This window comes from Lithobates pipiens, unplaced genomic scaffold (genome assembly GCF_037356315.1).
Source record: "Lithobates pipiens isolate NorthernLeopardFrog02 unplaced genomic scaffold, aLitPip1_a1.2 Scaffold_1, whole genome shotgun sequence".
Taxonomy (NCBI): Eukaryota; Metazoa; Chordata; class Amphibia; order Anura; family Ranidae; genus Lithobates; species Lithobates pipiens.
Genome location: NW_027507685.1, coordinates 230,859,007 through 230,882,877, shown reverse-complemented (window position 1 = coordinate 230,882,877; position 23,871 = coordinate 230,859,007). Strand labels below are relative to the sequence as shown.

General features: G+C 44.7%; 1 protein-coding gene across 1 annotated transcript in view; it reads right to left on the bottom strand.

Moving 5' to 3' along the window:
* Positions 1–2,601: 2,601 nt before the first annotated feature.
* LOC143984329 (class I histocompatibility antigen, F10 alpha chain-like) overlaps positions 2,602–23,871 on the bottom strand; it is a 42,045-nt gene continuing 20,775 nt past the window's right edge. The window contains exons 3-6 of the mRNA XM_077484571.1: positions 23,041–23,316; positions 19,223–19,498; positions 13,443–13,533; positions 2,602–6,900 (exon numbers count right to left, since the gene is read on the bottom strand). Coding sequence (XP_077340697.1) covers positions 6,876–6,900; positions 13,443–13,533; positions 19,223–19,498; positions 23,041–23,316 — 668 coding nt within the window. The 3' untranslated portion in view covers positions 2,602–6,875. The remainder of the gene's footprint in view (positions 6,901–13,442; positions 13,534–19,222; positions 19,499–23,040; positions 23,317–23,871) is intronic.

The window sequence follows — 23,871 nt, the reverse complement described above, 5'->3', positions numbered from 1 at the left end:
GTAGTGCACCTACATGGGATGCACAAGTGTTCCATTCATCCAGCCCCTTTCATATCAATTGGGATGTGACTGCTCAACTGACACTGCTCCCAATTTGACACTCGTGTGGATGCAGGTACATATCCTGAGTACAGACAGTGTGGGTTCAGGGATACACATCTGTACTCACACGGTTGTCAAATTGGGAGCAGTGGCTGTGTCTATGTAGCCGCTACATACCAATTGATATGCATGGGACTACTTGTACGCAACACCTGTGTATCCCTTGCAGACAAAATACAGCCTTCACATTGGTGTATGCTTAAAGCAGGGTTCCACCCTAAAGTGAAACTTCCGCTCATCGAAACCCTTCCCCCCCTCCGGTGTCACAGTTGGCACCTTTCAGGGGGGAGGGGGTGCAGATACCTGTCTAAGACAGGTATTGGCACCCACTTCCGGGCATAGACTCCCACGGGAGTCTATGCCTCTTCCTGTCCCGGCGCGCTGTCTGCTGGGACACACACGGGTCCCAGAGACAGCAAGGACCATTCCTATTGCACTGCGCGACTCACAGTAGGGAGCCGAGAATGGCAACGGCAGCAGCCGAGAGCCGAGCGATCAATCGGTCTCAGCTGCCAACATCGCTGGATCCTGGGACAGGCGAGTGTCCATTTATTAAAAGTCAGCAGCTGTAGTATTTATAGCTGCTGGCTTTTAACCACTTCAATACAGGGCACTTTCACCCCCTTCCTTCCCAGCCCAATTTTCAGCTTTCAGCGCTCTAGCGCTTTCAGTGACAATTGCGCGGTCATGCTACACTGTACCCAAATGAAATTGTTATCATTTTGTTCGCACAAATAGAGCTTTATTTTGGTGTTATTTATTCACGACTCCGTTTTTTTTTTTTTTTGCGATATAAGCGCAAAAAAAGCGGAAATTTGGGAAAAAAACAATATTTTCTTTTTTCTATTTGAAAAGAAATCCAATAAAATCAAATTTTGTCATAAATTTAAGCCAAAATGTATTCTGCTACATGTTTTTGGTAAAAAAAATTCCGTTAAGTGTATAATAATTGGTTTGTGTGATCACGGACATATGTACGCAAATGATCATGTACATATGTGTGCAGGTGATCACGTACATATGTGTGCAGATAATCATTGGGACATGTGATTTTAGTGGGACATATGTGGGGGACATGTTTTTATTATTAGGGACATGTGTTTTTATTATTTGGGGACATGTATGTTTTGGGGACATGTGTGTTTTGGGGACATATGTGGGGACTGTGTTTTCACTGTGTGGTGTGTTGTGTGTTTACACTACACTGATGATCAGTGAGTAAAAAGCTGTGAAAAGCAGCCCATACTCACTGATCATCAGCCGGCTGCAGCGTTCTGCTCTCCTCTTCTCAGCGGTGACTTCCGTGTGAGGAGAGGAGAGCCGATTGCCTAGCAACCGGCTGTTTGTTTACATCACATGACGGCCGTGATTGGACACGGCCGTCATGTGATCAGGAGGGCCAATCACAGAGCCCTCCTGCCGATCTGAGATGTGCCGTGTCCGGGTGACACGAGCACATCGGGATCGCGCCGCTGCGCGGGCGCGCGCGATCCCGCTGCTCCTGAATGACGTTCCTGAACGTCCTATCAGGAGCAGGCGGCTCCCACCCGGCCGTATATATACATTGGCCGGGTGGGAAGTGGTTAATACATTTTTTTCCAGTGAAATCCCTCTTTAAGTATGCCAATGTGAATGAGTCTTTAGAAATTACAGTTAATATAGCTTTAATATTTAAAAGAATGGTCCAAAGATGTAGAGACAAATGAAGTACCAACACAACATAAGAACATTTAACATTCAAGTGTTCCCAGATGTTCACACCTAACTGCATATTGAATCCCACAGGAACATGATCTGCATTCCTGTGTGATTCCTGTACAATTCAGCGTGGTGCAGTTTTATGCCCATTCATGCACTACTTTTAAAATTGCACTGCAACAGGTTTGCATGGTACTGCAATACCCCAGACCAGTCATTGTGGTTGTAAGAGAGGGTTAGTAACAGTGGTGACTGGTGCTCAATATTTTTGGGGGGATGGCAAACCAACATCACCCAACCCCCCGCTGCGGTAAATGAATGGGAAAGCGGTAATCCTCCCCCACATGGACAACAGAAGGGAAGGCGGTGATCAGAGGCCACCTTACCTTAGGAGGCAAATTATAAGTATCCAGGGTAGGTCTGCTGCTCCTAGCTCCAGCTACTCTTTGCTCCGGGGCCATTGCTTCACCTTCCAGCTGAACAGGAAGTGTATCCTAAGACTCCCTGGAGAATTGGATCTCAGGACCCGCTTCCTGATTGCCTGGTAGGAGAATCAGGAAGACAATAGCGAATATTAATTCGCTATTGTCACACAACTGGGTGGGCTCAGGGCGCAGTGCTGCACCCCAAGCCCACTCTTTTTTAAAGCCAATTAGAGCCTTAGGCTCTAATCATGTGCTTCTAAAAAAAACAAAAAAAAAAAAACATTGAAATCCATGCATCCGGCCCCCCCTGCCAAGCCCTCCAACATCCTCTGCCCCAAGGAAGGAATGTCCACACATATAAGTAGAATTGCTGCCCTTTACTTATAAAATTCAGAGAATGGCATAACAGCCACATCACATCGACATACATTTCAGAGTCATTTGACAATACACAGTCAGTCACATTTAGTGGATGGCTCGCAGTAGTCACCCGTGAAAAAACATTCTCTAACAGTCTCTCCTTCCACCCGTGGTCATTATTACTTACAGGACTGTGCTCTATGTAGTCACCTCCTCCATAGATACACCTCTTCCAGAACCCTCCATTGAAGAGGCTTCACTCAGGGAACTGTTGGCTTGGCCTAAAAGGCATTTTGCAATCTACCCTAGGCCTCCAACCTCCAGAAGAGTCTGAAAATCTAAAGCTGGCTCTCCTGGGTGAAGATCTGCTCCTTCCTGGCCACCTGTCCTGTACAGGGCCTCCATGTGCTGGTTACATCTGTGGTGGTGTAGGTTAGGTGGTGTAGGTTGTTTGGCTCCCATGCCCCAAGTGTACTCATGGTCCTCACAACCTGGCTTATAACTGGGCACTGACTCTACCATAACATCACAACAGGAAGGCTCTACCTAAAAGGTGCCTGGCACCTGATGACACTCTCTGCTGTAACAAGACACTATTCTGGAACAGAGTTACCTAGTGGCAGGCTAACTAACCGCACCTGCCTGCATGCTCAAGGAGAAAGATTAGCAGAGACTGTTCATTATAACAAGAAACTTCTGACGCAAACTGCAGGGATTGTTTCCTCTTTTAATAGGGGGAAAGATGTTGTTGAATGAGCAAAAGTTCAGTGAAGGGCAACAAAATGAATAAGAGAGACGGAGGTCCCAGTAGAGGACATACAGTTGTGATTTGAGCTTAAAAGAAAGAAAGTGTAACCTTTGCAAAAATGGTTCTTTACTGTTAGAGTAGCAAAAATGTGGAACTACCTCCTCCAGCAAGTAATACTAGCTGAGAGTGTCAACAAGTCAGAAGCAGAATCAGGGCTACTGCAAGGATTTTTGGCACCCAAGGCGAAACCTCATTTTGGCGCCCCCTAGGCTCCACCCTGACTCCACCACCTTGGAGGTGGGGATGGAGATTTTTGCTGCGACTCTACACTATTTCTTTAGCCGTGGTACGCGAGCCCGCACCTGTGCCTCTGGACCCTGCCTGAGGACAAATAGGCACACTTCCTCACACCAGCCGTGGTCCACATGTATATGTACAGGCTAGGGTAGTAAATAGACAAGCTAGGGTAGAATATGGACAGGCTAACGTAGTATATGGAAAGGCTAGGGTAGTCAATGGACATGCTAAGTCAGTATAAGGATAGGCTAGGGTAGTATACGGACAGGCTAGGGTAGGATGACCAGACATCCCCGGTTTCCAGGGACAATCCCCAGATTGAGGACACTGTCCCCGGACCAAGTCTGTCCCCGGTTTTGTCCCCCAGATTGGATTTGAACAGGGGCTGGAGCAATTTCAAAGACACCCCAGCTTGGACAGTACTTGGTAGTATATGGACAGGCTAGGGTAGTATATATGGACAGGCTATGGTGTTATATGGACAGGCTAGGGTAGTATATGGACAGGCTATGGTGTTATATGGACAGGCTAGGGTAGTATATGGACAGGCTAGGGTAGTATATAGACAGGCTATGGTGGTATATGGACAGGCTAGTGTAATATATGGACAGGCTATGGTGGTATATGGACAGGCTAGGGTAAAATTCAGGCTAGTCTCCCACAGGACAGTGGCCCCTAGCAGCTATTGTTTGAAAACTGCCGCCCAGCTGCCCAGAAACCCCTCTCACAGTACAGTGCAAGTGCATTGCATGCAGGTGGGTGAGGTGTGGGCGGGGTTGGGCGGGCACAAATGGGAGGCGGAGTATCGGATTGGACAAGCAGCAAAGTGAGGGAGGGGTTAGGGGGATAAGGGAGACAGGATACAACCTGACTCCTGTGCAAGCTGGCTTTACCTGCTTTCACTGTGTCACTATGATAGGCTGCCAGAGGCTGGGGAGCTCCGGAGATAGAGAGGTATAGCCGCTCTTGATCTCCATACTGCACAAGTCAGTCATGGTTCCTGGGGGAGAATCCCACAGCTGCCCACTCAGACTCCACCCCCTAGTCCGCCAGCTCTTGTTTATCCTCATCCCTGGGCCCGGCTTAAACTCTGGTTTGTCACCACGCATCCTGCAGTAGAGCTCCAATCTGCTTGGTGTGGTAGATTGTGTGATAGCAGGGAGGGCTGCGGGTCACTTTGTCAGCAAAGATTTTACCGCCACTCCCATCTTGGCAACCTAGGCAGCTTCCTGTCCCACCTAATGGTGACACCGGCCCTGAGTAGAATATACAGGGCAATGAGAACTGTTAGAGAATAAAAATCACATGCACACATGTTGAACTGGATGAACTGGTGTCTTTTATCAACCCTACAAGCTATGCAACTATTAATACTGCACAGATCTGGAAGAAATATACAAAGGGCACCAAGATTCAAGTTAGGACACGTGACTATTTGTTTTTCCCAGATTTAATATTTATGGCAGTAAATCTTTCTTGTTGCCTTCCAATTATTGTTATATACTATATGTATACATAGTGATATAATTCAATTTATAAAAGTGCATTTTGTTTGCATGCTAATTTCCCTATCAGTCATGTACATGATACACACGTATAGCCAGGTGCTGGGCTAAAACAATATAGAGAAGGAGACATTGAGGTTGATGTCCTAAGACTGGAGAGTTCAAAATCTGGTGCAGCTGAGCATGGTAGCCAATCAGCTTCTAACGTCATTTTATTTTCAATTAAGCTTTGACAAAAAATACCTGAAAGCTGATTTCTATGCAAAGCTTCACCAGATTTTGCACTTTCCAGTTTTAGGAAACCAACACCATTGCCTTTTATAATTCTTTCCCTCTACTGATATCCTGATGTTATGCTCCATCAAGTCAAGAAAGCCCATATACTTCTATGCAGAGTGCTGATAATCCTGGGAGTTGTAGTTTAGGATGAAAGGCATACAATGGGACCCATAGACTCTTTAGAATACAGATCCCAGGGGACACTGTGCAGTAGAAGTGGAGAGAGTATTTTTGTTAAACTGCCTGAGTAAAGTTCTCTTGGCGCTGAGGAGAGAGGGACAGCAGAGCACCTCTATCCAGGTATTCACATGTGGATGTGAGGCTGAGCCTGGGCGTAAGGACACCAGGGGTAGCACAGCACCACCCACATCACAGATCTTGCATAATGCCACAGAGAGGCTGGAGTGTCCACTCACTCTCTGCTTCCCACTGCTGAACAATGGAGGCTTTCAGGGAGAGACTGACTGGGCCCTCTTCTACAGTGAGCATGCACAGCAGCATCCTGGTAACTGGTGAGATGGCTATTCACCCATTTTTTACACTGCTGGCAGAGACTGAGCCACTGAGAGTAGAACACCAAGTGTATCCAATCCATACCACACTTATACAGCACTATATACTGCACTTATTCACAACCTAGACTCTCTCTATACCAACACTATACCGCATTTTTTCCAAACCCTTACTGCGTCTTAAGCTCATCTACATTACACTTGTACAGAGACTATACCATACCTATACTGTACCTATACTGCTTGCAGGATAACCGGGACTGTCATTAAGTGCAAAGATGCTCTTAAAGGACCTCAACTATAGCCAGCAGAACAACTCAAAGGATTGACCCTCCTGTAATAATTACTCTGCAATAATCCTTTTTGTTCTCCTGCCCCTTTGACTACCATCCTTCTTTTCTTTTAGACAATGCATACCCAGTCAGTCTAGAACTAGTATTGCCACCGTAAATGCGCTCTGGCAGTGTAGTTTCAGCAGATTAAACTTTACTACTGCTCACTGCTGCACTTGAGGTGGCCTTGCTACTGTTTTTGCTGACCTGGATGGCAAATTTCATCTTATGCCTAGTCCTTACTGTTAATCACGTTGTATGCTACATTGTGTTATTACCATTGTTAATCCATTTTATGCTTGCCTAGTTATCAACCATATCGGCTGACAATACATTAGGTTTGCCTTTACTACTTTTACTTTTTACTATGACTTTTAGTAATGTCCTGTGATATTGTATATTTCGACACTCAACCTGGTGTGTCAGAGGGATTGAGGTTCTTGAGAAGGTCGAGGCAAAAAACAGAGGTCCCATCTTATCCAGCGGCTCCTACTGGAGAAGTGTTACACAAATATGATCATGAAAAAGTAATCATTGCAATAGTAGTTTGAAACAAGAGATATGCAAAGCTTCAAGCTGTATATGAAGTGATAAAATAAGGAAGAGTTTTTCATTCTTCAATCTTCTCTCATGTTCTGCAACCTATAGAAGATATACATATAGATGATTTTTTAGATTTTAGATTATTATTATTATTATAATACACGATTTATATAGCGCCAGCAGTTTACGCAGTGCTTTACAATGTACGGGGGGACAGCACAATTACAGTACAAGTCAATACAGACGTTACAGGAGGGCCCTGCTTGTAGAGCTTACATTCTAAAGGGAGGGAAAATGATTTGAGATCAAGTTATGTGCTTTGTCAGATGTAAGCTACAGTAATCATAATTACAAAACAATGTAAAGTTTAGGTATTAAAGTTTGATATTATAACCAGCAGAAAACCAGAGATGATTCTCTCATTGATGTTTAACTCATCAGATATATATAGTAAATGCACACATTTTTAAAATGTTTATAGGCCTGATTTGAAAGCAGCTGGGGTCCCAGGATATATGGGATTTAAAGTTTATGAAAATCAAAGATAATATGTTTGAAATTACCAGTCCTTAGATGTGGCAGATTCATTGGTTTTCTTTTATCAAGCTAAGTATAGTATATTACCTGTTGATCCTGCCAGAAATCCAGTGTCCTTGTAACATCCTTTGCCCTAAACTGAATTCTCAAACAACATTATTAGTCTTTCCAGTTCTCTTCTATGACCTCCAAAAAACTCCCTTATGTAATCAACATTAAAGGCTAAGTTCCCCTTAAAATAAAATAAATGTACATATTCTTGCAGGTAAACAAATGTGAATTTTTCTTTCTGGAGCCTGCAGAGCATTGCACCCACCAGCAGATCTCAATTGCAATGCCAAGCTCCAGCAGCCTCTCAATATAGCTGCTTGCTTGTACCTCCCGTATGGGCAGACAGTTACTAGAAGATCAATGAAATGTAAGAGCGCTCACCAGCGCCCTCACAGTTCATTGGGAACTACAAGCAATCTGCCCTAATGACAGATGCCAGTTTTTCTTTCTGGAGCCTGCAGAGTATTGCACCCACAATCAGCAGATCACGATTGCAATGCCAAGCTCCAGCAGCCTCTCAGTATAGCTGTTTGCTTGTACCTCCCATATGGGCAGACATTTACTGGAAGATCAATGAAATTTAAGAGCCCTCACAGTTCATTGGGAACTACAAGCCATCTGCCTTAATGACAAATGCCAGTTGTAGTTCATTCATGCACAGAACTCTATGAATGAATGACACGGCCATGTGTGACAGCGTGTGCAGGGAGAAGACCCACACAAATTGTCATAGTGGAGGATTGGGGGGGTGCTGGCAAGTGCTCTTTGGTTATAGGTTAAAGCCTTTATAGAGATAAAGGAAAAGGTCTGGTGTCCCCAGTGACACACTTCCATCCCTGTAATATATAACAAACAACATAGGTTAAAGCCTTTAGGAGAGGCGGAGGTAATTGTAGTCCAAATTAGGGGAGCAGCCTACTCCTTCATGGATACAATATAGTTAATGAACTTTGTCACCCCAGGATAAGTATGTTATTGGCAGAGTCACCGGGTCAAAATAAAGAAAAAAGGCCTGCAAAAATAAAAACAATCCATCCATCATCTATGGACTTGGAAGCTGCAATAACATTTTTTAGATACCTCTTAAAGAGGAGCTCCAGTCTCCTGTGTAAAAATTAAAAGTCAGCAGCTACAAAAACTATAGCTTCTGACTTTTAATACACAGACACTCACCTGTCCCACGATCCAGGGCTGTGCTCACCTGAGCTGTTTTCACCTCTGTCCCCAATGCCGGCATCTTAACTGTGGGCATCTGGCTATTACAACTTGCAGATTAACAGCTGGGTGTGCACTGCGCATGCGTGAGCTGCGCTGCACATTGTGAAAGGTCCCACAGTCTTCTGGGACCTGTGACATGTCCCAGAAGACTGGGAGGGGGAAGGAGATCAAGGATCCACTCCCCCCTCTGAAAAAATGTGATTTCATAAACAGGAGTGGAGGAGGAGGCCTTCAAGCAGAGCTTCCTCTTTTGGGTGAAGCTCCACTTTAAAGTATGGAACACTGAGCATTGTTACTGATGCAGAACTGTATTTGCCCACAAGATGGCAGTGCCCACTATTTTGCCTGATCATAGTTCTAGCACAAGTTCCAAAAACAGTCTGGGAGATGTAGTCTTGAAGGAGGATCTTGAACAAAGTGAAGCTGGGATCAAGACTACAAGGACCACAAGCACCAGAGAAGGGGAGCAATGATATAAAAACAAAAAATTAGGAAGAGGCCAGGCAGTTGGAGAGAGAGACGCCCATAGGAAGATGTGTGTTAGCCATACTGTGCTGTGTTGTGTTGAACCAGGCTGGGCTGAACTGCATCTGACGAGGCTGTACCGGAGCCGAGGGGTGGACTTCTGAGTGCTGAGCCATAGAAGTAACCACAGAAGGAGCATACTTCATCTGGACTTGCTGTTTAAGCCATGTTCAGCCTGATCTCCCTTACAGCATCACTGCTTAAAGGAGCCTCCTACCAAACAGACTACTCACTGTCACAGGAGGACTGCCACAAAGGGATCTGGTGAGAGGGTCTCAGATCTGAATAACAACCATAACCAACAGCCAACTCCTGTTTTCACCACAAGTCTGAAGGAAGGCCATTATCCTTAAAGCGGAGTGCCAGCTTTTCTTTTTTTTTTTTTTTACACATATATAAATCAGTTTGAGTAATAAATGTATGTTTCAGTAGTCTCCTTGTGGTAAAAAAAAAACAAAAAACTTTGGTCTTCTCTGTGAGCCTGCTCCCATCTTGAGTGCGGGCATCAGAAGCCCACTCGTTACTTCTTCTGGGATACGGCACGCAAATACCGCAATGCTGCGGGCGGAGGATGCCCATTGGCTCCTGGGATGACATCCCAAGAGCCAAAGCGTGGGCACCGGGCGGAAATGACGTACCTCGCCGTGGCACAGAAAAGCAGAAGCGGAGCATTACCGAATGATAAATCGAGCAGTACTCACGAACGCAGGGGCGAAAAGTTTAAAATGTGTATGGAACTCCACTTTAAATTACATTTCACTGAGAACAGCAGCTTGTAATGCCAGAGACAGCCACCATTATTCCAGATTTCTGACTTTGATTACTCTTTGCACGCAGCTACTTACTGCATTATATTCCTTCCAATCCTCTCTCCACATCACATTCCCATTATCTTTGAACATATTTACTTGCACCTAGCTGCCTTAAAGGGGCATAACTATTGACTGAGTCTAACTAACTCCTCATTTAATTGTTCTCAAATTGTTTTTACACGCCAATGTTAAAGGGCCCCAGTTGTGCCAGCAAAAGCTTATGTCAACAAACTGTTCATATCTCTTTGCATACCTAGGGGCAGAACTGGGTTGCTAGTAGTGTATCAAACTCACAGGCTTAAGCATAGTCCCTCAAAGAGCCCTTAAGTGAGTTAGCCTGTCGTATCTATTGTTAGTTCTCCACAGTCACTTGGGGCATAATCTCTCAGTCAGAGAGTTATTGTTTATGCTCTTGGAACTGCAGTCTTTAAAAGTACCTGAGTTAATTGCATTGTATGGCACTGTTTTCTCACATGTTGGTACTGAATTACTAATCTGCTGTGTTATGGCCAAGACAGATTACGTGGCGATGGACGTTGGCCTTATCCACCAAGACCTCGACAAATTCCGGGTCCTAGTTTCAGAGGCGGAGGACCGGGTTTCCAGTGTGGAGGACGTGGTGTGATCGGACTCCAGGGACTTTCAGGCCCTACAATTACAGGTACGAGCATTGCAAGAACGGGTCATAGACACTGAGAACTGCCTACGGCGGAACAACATCTGCATCTTGGGCCTACCAGAGCGGGCGGAAGGCACTAGGCCCACCAACTTCACTGAGAAGCTTCTGATTGACCTGTTTGGCGTAACAAACCTTTGTCGTGGAGCGTGCCCACAGAATCCCATTTAGGTCCCGGGCCCCACCTCGCCCTTTCATGCTGCAGTTCCTCAACTACCGGCACCAGGATCGAAGCCTGCCTGCTGCCTGGGCCAAGCCTGAAATCAAGTATGAAGATACCAAGCTATTGTTCTTTCTGGATTATTCCCAAGAAATACAGCAGCGGCGCAAATCCTTTACTGAAGTACGCAAGAGGATTCGAGAAAAGGGTATTTGCTTCAGCCTGCTCTACCGCAGCAGGTTGAGAATTACTGATGGCAACCGCTCGCGCTTATTTGACAACCCTGAGGTGGAATCAGCATGGCTGGACACCCACTGAAACCCATCTGTATATCGTACAACCTGGCTGATCTTTCATCTAGTTCCATGATACCCGCTAAGTACTCTGTAAGTTTCCCCTGTCTGTCCCAACTGTGATGGAGCCTAAGGAATCCTTCTTTACACCACGCCTCACCCTCTGGGCTGCCAACGCTGACTTCTCCATATTGTGCTGGAACTCTTTGCCAATCCCTGTTCCCCCACCTCCTGACCTTCCCTCCTGGCTCTGTAGCTTCAGTGCTCCCCTCATATATCCCTATTGCTCCTGCTACACCACCCCCCCAGTTCAAATTTTTGTTGTGGGATTTTTTTCTCTCCTTTTATCTGGATCCAGCTGCTGCTTGGAGGCAGTCCCCCATCCCACTCCTAGGGAAAACTGAAACAACCTACCCTGGTATCAGTGTTCTCCACCTGTTTTCCCAACTGGAGGATTTTCACAGGTTCTAGAGCATAGCATTGAGCTATTGCTAGTCTAGTTTAAATTTTAAATTTTTGGGGGTAAAGGCCTGGTCTGATAACCCCCAAGTTTTCAGGGAGGTCATCAAACAAGGGCAGTAATGAAACCTTGTTGTCAGCATGGGTATAGTTTATTCTAGGTGCACATTTACATGTTTGTTTTGTTCGTTTGGTTTTCTATTGATTATGTTCATATCTGGTACAGGCTCTCTGGGTCCATGCAACCCCTGAAATGTACTAGGCCGAATGGGCTCCTCCCTATTCTCATCTCTTTAAAAGTTAATGATGGCTACACATGATATTCCCAATTTCTGTATTCTGTCCTGGAATGTCTGTGAGCTCAATTCCAAATTTAAGAGAGCAGTGCTCTTCAAATGTCTCAAACTGTACTCCCCTCACATGGTTTTGCTACAAGAAACGCACCTCATGGGCAGCAAACTCCTCGCACTAAAAAAGTAATGGATTCAGTGAGCCTTTCATGCCTCCTATATCTGTGTTAATCAGCAAATCTTTCCCATGTGTGGGGGAACAGGTTCACACTGACCCCCCAGGGCAAATATGTGCTGGTGGTGTTCACTGTTTGGGGCACTCGTTATATTGTAGTGAATGTATACATCCCCCCTCCCTTCTCATCACCTATTCTATACACTATTCTGGAGAGGATTACTCCATACTGACCTGCAAAGCTGCTACTCATGAGCGATTTTAATGCTATTCTGTCCCCAGACCTAGACAGACCAGTCCCCCCCCAAACAATTTTCTATGGATCTGCTCACCTGGGCTCAGGCAAAATTTACTCCTGTATCGACCTGGCCTTCGCTAACCCGACCATGACATCAGATGTTTTAGATGCCACATACTTGCCCAGTGGGCTCTCGGACCACTGCCCCCTACTCTTTAACATTCGCTCCCCCTCCTCCCGAACCTCTGCCCTTTGGCGTTTGGGGACTCGGCTCTCCCACGCCGATTTGGCAGATACCCACCTCGCCTTGCAGAGTACTGGGACCTCAACGCAGGGTCCTCCTCCCCAGAAGTTACTTGGGAGGCATTCAAGGCTTTTACCAGAGGGCAGTACATCTCCTCTATTGCTGGGATCCATAAGGAACAAGCCACCACTACGACTTTCCTACAAGACACCATGAAAACACAGACAGAAACTTATGCTACTGACCCCACAGATAACCACTTTGACTCCCCTAGCGCAGAAAAGTGTGATCTTCACCTCCATCTTACTGAGATTGCCAGACTGGACCTTTACCGGAACAGGCAGAGATTTTTTGAACAGGGGCATGACCAGCCCCAGACTGTGATACCTAGCATAAGGTCTCCTTTGGGAGAATCGGTCTCTTCCCTACCACACATACTTTTTGCCAATACTATAGCTCCCTCTATGCCTCAGTGTTGTCTTTGGATTTCCAGCCCCGAGACCTTGCACCCTGGCTGGACCCATTGGCACTCAGCTCTCATATGAGGAGAGGGAGACCTTGATGGGACCGATTACTGCAGAGGAGGATCTGAAGGTGAACAGATCCTTCCCTACTGGGAAATATCTGGGCCCAGATGGCCGCACAGTGCCTAGCTGATGTGCCCTCCTGGCCTCAATGGCATGCCCATGTAATTTTAATGCACAAGGCTCCTAAAGACCCTACTTCTTGTGCCTCATACAACCCTATTGCTCTACTTAATGCCGATTTTAAAATCTCAATCAAACTCCTGTTATATTCATTGCTATTGTGAATATGCACCCTATTATCCTTTAATGAAATGTTACGGATAATGCATTAGACCTTTGCAACCTTTTGTTCTATTTCTTTATTTAAAATGTATTCTTTTTTAAATGTTATTTTTAAGCTCTAGTTTTTTCTTTATTTTTTTATTATCACACTTACCTGAACCTGTATATTAATATCCCCAATCCACTGAGAATGAACAGAACAGCAACTGCCACACCTATATATTGTCTTCTTTCCTTCTCGGGCTCTATGTAAAAAGTGTTACAAAAGAAAGTGTAACTTACACAAAATACAATTTCCTAAACAAAAGCAGGAGTATTAGTATATTGCTAATTTACAGGAATTGTAAATGTCTTCTTTCACAAAAAAATCCTAATCTAGTCTCTGCTTACAGAAACATTGAGCTCAGTGGATGTATTTAACAAATTTTATCCAAAACCTAACATCAGCCAATTTTTGATTGTTTGGGATTTGGAGGGAAAGTTAAAGTATAGCTAAAGGCAAAACTTGCATTTTAGTTTTATATATAGTGGAGAGTGATTACAACATCTGTCAGGTTTTTACTACTGTTTGTGCTACGTTAAACTGGTCATACACTGACTAATATTTGATGAGTGTGTGGGCTCTCTTGCTTCACAGAAAGTGATTTTTTAATGTTTTGTAATTTTCTATCAATCAGTGGCTGCAACCAATCAGCTGCTGATCTGTGTATGCTGACAGCCGTATGTAGAGAGGTGCAGTCTACATTCTGCACTGCAGGTGGTGCTTGACCACAGCGGCAATGCAGGTGGTGGAGGAAGTTGTGAGGACCTTGGTTCCTCAACAATTTCCTCAGTCACAGGGCGCCAGGGATACAATTGGTTGCTAGCACCTCATGTGACTGCAGCAACCATCTTTGGTAACGCAGAGCCTATTTAAGGACCTGGCTTGGTCCACGTATGGCAAGTAGACAGGCTAGGGACAAGAACCCCATCTGTCAGGGACAGTGAAAGTGATAGGGAAAGGTCCCTGCAGGAAGAGAGCAGGGCCTGCGTCTACCTTTACAGGAATCCTCCCTTTGGGTCAGACAGACCAAGCTGCACTTCACTCCTTGTGACAGATACTGTTGGCATCTAGGAGTCTTCTGTTCATGGATTATCTGCTGTTCAGTTGTAAGTAGCCCGGGATTGGTGAACTTCCCATCGGACCTGTTTGTGGTGTTGATTTGACTGTTACATTACAATGTTCTCCGTAAATCGGGACTCTGTGTTACTGCCTGCCACACCATGCTGCGCCGACCCAACAAGCAGATGCTGCTGTCACAATTAAGTCCCAGCTGGGGGACCTCATTTTTGTGAATGAAGACATTTGTTAAATTCACAGTGTATGGCAAGCTGTAGGGTGCTTCATACTTTCTATTTGCCCTGTTTACTGTTATCTTGAGCGTGAAAGTGAAAAGAAAAATCCCACATTTTGGGTTGTCAGTAGACCAGGAATAAAGGAAACAGCAGAGGGCACCAACTAAGTGCAGTATATAGAAAAATACTTTATTAAAAATCACAAGTGTCAACTCATGAGATACAAGGATAAGCATGTAATCCACTCAGTGCGGTTTGCTGTTGAGCCTCAGCATGTCTTCAGGAGCCAGGAAGCAGATGCTGCTATCAGGAGCTGTGTGGAACACAAGAAACCAGACCAAACCAGACCAAAAATCCTGAAGCCACCCTGGAGGCTGCACAAGACCAAAAGTAATGTCACACCTGGGAGAGCCACAACATTGGAGCGTGGTGACATGTTTCAGAGCTTACTGCTCCTTTTCAAGACTGAGCAGGAATAGAGGGGAAAACTTAAAATGGGGACACTAGTTCTGGTGACAACCAGGAACTCCAACACTCTGTAGAGATTTCCCTATTCTGTCTATGGGGCAGGAAGTGAAGAGAAATATCCCCAATGAGACATAGATGGCAAAAAAAACCTGGCAGGGGTTATAACCCTTCCTTACCTCCCTTACCTAAAAAAAGGTTTTGCATTTAGTTCTACTTTAAAATTGCAATCAGATTTATACTTCTCTCTATCACCCCATTGGGAGGTGCCACCTCATTTACTGCCCAGGCAACACCAGGACAAGTATTGGGAACTATTGGCACTGGGACAGAAAAGCAAAGGAAGCAATAAAACAAAGTTAACTAATATAACATGCTGTTTACTTTTTCAAGGTTATTTGATTTTTTTTATACTTAAATTGTGTAACACCCTCTACCACAGGTAGATGCTAGAGTGAGGATTTTTTTGAGGTAAGCTGCCAGCACAGGTAAATTTAGGCAGGCCTATGATTCAGGCTAGGCCTGCTTGTTTTGATCTGGGAGCAGGGAGTGGTTAATGTAGCAGTGGGTGTGGCCACCTGTGTTTTAGTTCTGGGGCGCCTCCCCTGCTTCCAGGGAGAATGTTCTGGAAGAGGTGCAGGGCACAGGAATGGAGTGACAGGGAGCTCTTGTGATAAGCCCTGACCAATACCCAACTGGAATTGGCAGGGGGCAGGCCTCCCATATAAGCTCAGGTCCAGGAGTTGTTGGCCAGGAGATGCGGAGAACGGAGTGCTAGATAACAGCAGGGGCCCATCCCCATCTGGGCTGGTGTGAGGCCCAGGGGAGCAGCCTGGGAGAGCTGGGAGGGAGCCTCATCCTTACATGGTCATGGAGGAGGTGTCCTGGAACAGAGGGGCTGGAAAAGCTATTGGAATGCATGTACAGTTAAAGTTCTCCATCATGGACTCGGGGCAGGAGAAGGTCGGTGAGTGTGACACAGTGGATTTCTGGAGGAGGCATGCCAGGGGAGCTGGGTGTGAGGCCAGAGGAGAGACTGTGGGATTTGTGTCAAATCGATGTGGCATACGGGCGCAGGATTTGCAGGTCAGGCTAGTTGGGATCAGTAGTCCACCAACTAATGCAAGCTGCTAAATTACTAGGCCGCCGGGGAGTGGTTCTGCAGACCTTTGGCTTAGTAACAACACAGCAAATTACAGCCAGTATCTGGGATTATTCAGGGTGATCTCTTTTGTCAAGTGAAGATGATGGGACAGGAAGACCAGTGGCGGAACTACCGCCATAGCAACACATGCGGGCGCTATGGGGCCCGCAGTCAAGTGGGGCCCGGTGAGGATAGGCACCGTGGCTCCGCGGGAGATAGCGGGCGGCTCCGCGGGTGAGAGCGGGCGGTCCGTAGGTAGTCCGCGGGTGGTCCGCGGGCGGCCCGCGGGTGGTCCGCGGGCAGCTCCGCGGGTGAGAGCGGGCGGTCCGCGGGTAGTCCACCGGTGGTCCACGGGCGGCCCGCGGGTAGTCCGCGGCTCCTAGGGTGGTCCGCGGGCGGCCCGCGGGTAGTCCGTGGCTCCGCGGGTGATAGTGTGGGAGGCAGATGAGAGTGGCCGTCCGCTGGTGAGAGAGTGGGCGTGAGCGGGCTGGCCAATCAGGGAGCTGACGGGCGGGGGAGCATAGAGATGACATCATCTCTCCCTGCCCTCTCATCCCTGCAGTGCAGTTCCCCCTCACTGTGCAGGCAGCCAGGAAGCAGAGAGATGACATTAGCTCTCTGCTGCCTGACTGATAATCTGCTGCCTGACTCTGTGACACAGCAGGAAAGTGGCAGAGCAAGTGACAATCCATAATGTGTGGCAGGCGACGTGGCAAGTGACAATCCGTAACGTGTGGCAAGTGACATGGCAAGTGACAACCTGGATGTGGCAAGTGACAATCCGTAACATGTGGCAGGTGACGTGGCAAGTGAAAATCCATGACGTGGCGAATGACAATCCATAATGTGTGGCAGGCAACGTGGCAAGTGACAACCAGGGACGTGGCAAGTGACAATCCGTAACGTGTGGCAGGTGACATGGCAAGTGACAACCTGGATGTGGCAAGTGACAATCCGTAACATGTGGCAGGTGACGTGGCAAGTGAAAATCCGTGACGTGACAAGTGACAATCCGTAATGTGTGGCAGGTGACGTGGCAAGTGACAATCCATAATGTGTGGCAAGTGACAATCTAGGATGTGGTAAGTGACAATCTGTAATGTGTGGCAATCTATAACGTGGCAAGTGACAATCCGTAATGTGTGGCAGGTGACGTGGCAAGTGACAACCTGGATGTGGCAAGTGACAATCCGTAACATGTGGCAGGTGACGTGGCAAGTGAAAATCCGTGACGTGACAAGTGACAATCCGTAATGTGTGGCAGGTGACTTGGCAAGTGACAATCCATAATGTTTGGCAGGTGACGTGGCAAGTGACAACCCGAGACGTGGCAAGTGACAATCTAGGACATGGCAAGTGACAATCCGTAATGTGTGGCAGGTAACGTGGCAAGTGACAATCCGGGACGTGGCAAGTGGACAATCCGCAACATGTGGCAGGTGACATTCTGCAAAGTGTGACAAGTGACAATCTGCATCTGGTGTCAGGTGATGTGACAAGTGACAATCCTTAATGTGTGGCAAGGGACAATCCAGGACGTGGCAAGTGACAATCCATAATGTGTGGCAAGTGACGTGGCAAGTGACAATCCAGGATGTGGCAAGTGACAATCCATAATGTGTGGCAAGTGACAATCCAGGATGTGGCAAGTGACAATCCATAATGTGTGGCAGGTGACTTGGCAAGTGACAATCTGGGATGTGGCAAGTGGACAATCCGCAACATGTGGTAGGTGACATTCCGAAACGTTTGACAAGTTACAATCTGCATCTGGTGGCAGGCGATGATGGCAAGTGACACGCTCAGGGATCCCACTGATTTTGCATTATGGTGAGTTGAACTATTTCATTTTATATAACAGAACAGAAATTGGTTAGAAGGCCTGGAGGTCAGCAATGTGTTCCCTTCAGGGGCTGCATACAGTATACGGCATACTTTGCCACATGGGTGTGGTAGTCTGTTGTTTAATGGCATTAGTTCATTTTTTTTTGGTGGGGGGGGGGGGGCCCATACAACATTTTGCTATGGGGCCCTGTGATTTCTAGTTACGCCCCTGAGGAAGACTAACAGTTTACAGATGAAGTTTTGTACAGGAGGAGAGAAGTCTTGGGAGTAACAGTCTGCAGGTGTTGATGCAGAGGAGCAATAGTCTGCATGGGTTACGCAGGGGAAGAGACTGTAAATGTTAGAGTGCATCAGTTCTTCAAGGCTCAATTTATTCTACCAATTTCTTTAAATATGAGCAAAGCAACATGTTTTATGGGCATCCCATATTCCCTTTCCCCCAACCAAGTTATATCCCCAAAAAACAAAAACAAAACAACACAAATGACTGTTCATTGTCTCTGAGGTGATAGATGGAAGTCTGGCAGCAGGGTGATATGGTGGATGTTAAAGTGGAAGTAAACTCCCCTATCGTTTTCAGCCAAGGAAGCTGCCATCTTTGCCTGTTTAATCTTCAACTGCTAAGGTGCTGCACATGTGATTCGTTGACACCAGCCATTGAATGGTTTGATAGTTTGGCTGAGAGCACAGCCAATGTGCAGTTAGCATTTTCGGCATTCATTTCTTTATAACTGTTTAAATCGATGGGTTTATTTCCACTTTAATAACTGGTAGCAACCATCTGCTACAATTGTATCAGACAATTACAATATTACAATATTAAACAGAGGCTTTCTACATGCTACAGTGACCTTTGCAAGCTGAAACCATTAAGTCGTAGCTGCCTAGTGATCACATGATTTGGAACCACAGTGATTGGTTCTCAATCTTAGATAGGGACTGAAGCTATCAGTTACAGCCAGACATTGCAGCTAGCATCAGTGCAAAGTGTCAAGTTGTGAATATAAAAGGGCCTTTGTTGAGGTATCCTCAGCATGAAGCATTGTTCTAAGTGATGCCTATAGTAAGGTTGTGAGTGGGAAAAGGTTAAGTGGACATTCTTCATATGTGTATCTCTAATTATTCTAATACATGTTGACACTCACCCCATTTCACTGTTAGAGTCTCCTCCAGACTGCTGTGGTCCACATGACAGGAGTAAGTTTCTCCCTCCCTTGTTGGCACTTCCACACTGATTCTGATCTGATAGGTGCCATCAGGATGGGGGAGAATTGGAGTCATTTCATCTGAAAGAACATCATCCTTCCCATTCCTCACCCACTTTACATCCACAGGTTGGGGGTAAAACCCGTACACCATGCAGTGTAGTCTTGTCAGCCCATCTGATTTGTGATAGCCCCACACCTTCACCTCTGGACGCACTGAGATGGAGAAAAAAATATATAGGAGAAATATAAGGGCGTTATATATGATATAGAGCTTTCATGTAACCTTACAATATCAGTACAAGAAAAATGCTCCGAAGAGCTGGGATTTTTCAGGTGCAACAATCTTGACATGTTTTACCAACTTATAGGCTTCCTCGGGAGATATTTAATACCACACCAATTTGATACAACTAGCTGATAACCATTCCAAAGCAAGGGGTTAAGGTCTGATTAAGGCATGACGGCAGATTCCCCAATGGGAAAGCAGAAAAATATGTGACTAGCCGCAGGAGGAACATTGCATTTTAATCAACTCAAATCTAATGGGTTTAGTTACATTTTAATGCATTATTTAAGCATTTATTTAGAATTGCCAAACTCATTATATACTCCTGGAGTAAAAATATATAACGCCTTTATAAATAAAACCAAAGTTTTATAAACAAACAAATATATTACATTTTGACAAACAAAAGAACAACTTGAAAATATATATATAAAAAGATAAAAACTGTAAACTCTATTGGCTGTAATGCCATTGCACATACAGTTGCAATAAAAAGTATGTGAACCCTTTTGGAATGATATGGATTTCTGCACAAATTGTTCATAAAATGTGATCTGATCTTCATCTAAGTCACAACAATAGACAATCACAGTCTGCGCAAACTAATAGCACACAAAGAATTAAATGTTACCATGTTTTTATTGAACACAGCATGTAAACATTCACAGTGCAGGTGGAGAAAGTATGTGAACCCATAGACTAATGAGATCTCCAAGAGCTAATTGGAGTGAGGTGTCAGCCAACTGGAGTCCAATCAATGAGATAAGATTGGAGGTGTTGGTTACAGCTGCCCTTCCCTATAAAAAACACACACTAGTTCTGGGTTTGCTTTTCACAAGAAGCATTGCCTGATGTGAATGATGCCTCGCACAAAAGAGCTCTCAGAAGACCTACGATTAAGAATTGTTGACTTGCATAAAGCTGGAAAGGGTTATAAAAGTATCTCCAAAAGCCTTGCTGTTCATCAGTCCACGGTAAGACAAATTGTCTATAAATGGAGAAACTTCAGCACTGCTGCTACTCTCCCTAGGAGTGGATGTCCTGTAAAGATGACTGCAAGAGCTTTGCTGCGTCAGGGCCTGGATGGATTGCTATCATCGAAGGAAAAATTTATTCCCAAGTTTATCAAAACATTTTGCAGTAGAACTTAAGGCCATCTGTCCACCAGCTGAAGCTCAACAGAAGATGGGTTTTGTAACAGGACAAACGACCCAAAGGATAGAAGTAAATCGACAACAGAATGGCTTAAACAGAAGAAAATACGCCTTCTGGAGTGGCCCAGTCAGAGTCCTGAATTCAACCCGATTGAGATGCTGTGGCATGACCTCAAGAAAGCGATTCACACCAGACATCCCAAGAATATTGCTGAACTGAAACAGTTTTGTAAAGAGGAATGGTCAAGAATTACTCCTGACCGTTGTGCACGTGTGATCTGCAACTACAGGAAACGTTTGGTTGAAGTTATTTCTGCCAAAGGAGGTTCAACCAGTTATTAAATCCAAGGGCTCACATACTTTTTCCACCTGCACTGTGAATGTTTACATGGTGTGTTCAATAAAAACATGGTAACAATTAATTCTTTGTGTATTATTAGTTTAAGCAGACTGTGATTGTCTATTGTTGTGACTTAGATGAAGATCAGATCACATTTTATGACCAATTTGTGCAGAAATCCATATCATTCCAAAAGGGTTCACATACTTTTTATTGCAACTGTATTACCTGAATATATTACCAACATTAAATATGAAGAAAAACAATAAGAAAAGCCTTTTTCTTAACTTTTTTTCTTTTAGCAGCTTAGTAGATGCACCTTATATATTTTTATGTGGTAGTGCAGTGTTCATTTTGACGTCAAATTTCTATTTAATTTTAGTCATAGTCTTTTGACTAAAATGCCATTTTGGTTTAAAGCCCCGTACACATAAGCGGAATTTCCGTTGGCAAAATCTTGGATGATTTTTCCGACGGAATTCCACTCAAGCTTGGCTTGCATATACACGGTCACACAAAATTTCGCTGAACTTTCGACCGTCAAGAACGGGGTGACGTACAACACTACGATGAGCCGAGAAAATTAAGTTCAATGCTTCCGAGCATGCGTCAAATTGTTTTCGAGCATGCCTAGGAATTTTGCGCATCAGAATTCCTGCAGACGATTGGAATTTCCGATCAAAACTTTTTCCGTCGGAAAAATAGAGAATCTGCTCTCAAACTTCTGCTGGCAGAAATTTGGCCAGCAAAATTCCGATGGAGCATACACACGGTCACATTTTCCGACAAAAAGCTCTCATCGGTCTTTTGTTGGCTGAATTTCCAATCGTGTGTACGTGGTATAAGACTAAAACTGAATTGAAATTTGACTTCAAAATTAACACTAGTCTGTCGTGCATGTTTATACCTCAATAACATTAATAATAACATATTTGATTTTTCACTCCAGCAGTATATAATGAGTTTGGAAATTTTAGAGAAATGTTTAGACGAGTAAAATAACTGGAGATTTAGTCGACTAAATACGACTAAAACTAAAACAATTGCAGAAGACTAAAATGGGACTAAAACTAAAATGTAATTTTAGTCCTAAGACTAATACCGCTTACACGCGATCGGACAATCCGAAGGACTTTGCAGCTGAGGTCTGTCAGACTTTCAAACGAACAGACTTGGCCACACACGATCACCCTAAAAGTCAAACGGATTTGAACGTGATGACGTAGAATAAGGAAGTTCATAGCCAGTAGCCAATAGCTGCCCTAGCGTCGGTTTTAATCCATCGGACTAGCACACAGACGAAAGGATTGTCTGCTAAAAGCCGAGTACAGTTTTGAAGCAAGTCTTATTTGTAAGTCCACTGAACTTTTGGGAAGAAGAAGTCTGCTGGAGCCCACACACGATCGAATTGTCCGGCGGACTCTGGTCCGATCGTGTGTACGCGGCATAAGACTAAAACTAAATCAAAATTTGCTACCAAAATTAACACTGCTGGCCACCTGTGTAATTGTAGCCTAATCCTAATGCCTAGGCAACCCTGTATATTGGACTTTATAGCTGTAAATATGCAGTGGTAGATCTGAGACTGCTGCCTCTGACTGTTTCACCAGATTTGGAGTGACATTTGAGGTTGTAACTACTGTGCTGATCACTGCTTTGCATACCGGAGGTAAAGCTGTACCTGAAGAACTGCAGTTCAAGGATCTCCTCATATCTGCTTTAAAAAAACTTTGGACCACTCTATGGTGGGTCCTCTACCTCTCCTAATGCTTCTTGTCAACTCCCCCCTCTAGTCTTTGGGGTGCAGCTATGACAGGAAGAAGTAAAGTCCTGCTTCTACCAAGATGGCCACCTCCAGAGACACCTTTGCAGAATAAGGCACGGTAAGTCAGTAATGGGGAAAGATCAGATGTAGGGAACATACATACAGTACTAGTAATTAGTCTTTAGATATCACCTTTCAATAGGTTCTTACCTTTTTTTTCTAACTCATAGCTTGCATATTTGAGGTAACTATGTAGAAGTTTAGGGCACTGAATTTCTATATAATTTTTGTCAAAAAAAGCATCAGTAGTTTTTGTGTTGTAGTACTCTGTTATAGGTTCAGCGTAAAAGATCATAGGTATATACAGCATCTTCTCCTTATCAAACTTCACAAAGTCCTTCCCCTCATGTGCAAACTCCAAATATCCAGTAATATTTCCATCTCCATCCACTGTACATCCACGCTTTTGCTGGTAAAGATACTCCCCTACATAGAAAACAAATTTTAGCTACTGAACTTTTAACCACAAAAGTTGTTTTAAATTGTCAACTGATTTTTTTTGGGACAGTGTGGTCCTTTGCTTCTTACCTGAGCTAAAAATGTACATGTGCTGTAAAATATTTTTTCTTTTTAGTCCAAAAAAAGAGGTAACAGTTATCAGAGAGATATAAAGTCATTTACGTGTAGTGGAAAGCTCTTTCAGAAACTAAATTTTTTATTTTATTTATTTAAAGTGGTTGTAAACCTCAGACATAAAATATGAACAAAGCATATCCCTCTATAGTGTGTACTTGTCACAATCCAGAGTACTAATTGCCATTTCTTTCTGATGCCTCATTCCTCTGCTATTAGTATGAATCACTTCTGACATGTTTTCCTGACACCAAGAGAAAAAAGGTGACAGGGCAGGGACTTATAACAGACTGGAAAGACTCCACGTCTGGAAAGAGGTCCACTCAACAGAAACATCAAGCCACCACTGGGAAAAACATCAGGTTTCTTTTACACCAACCGTGACATCAGGTCACATTCCCCAAATGA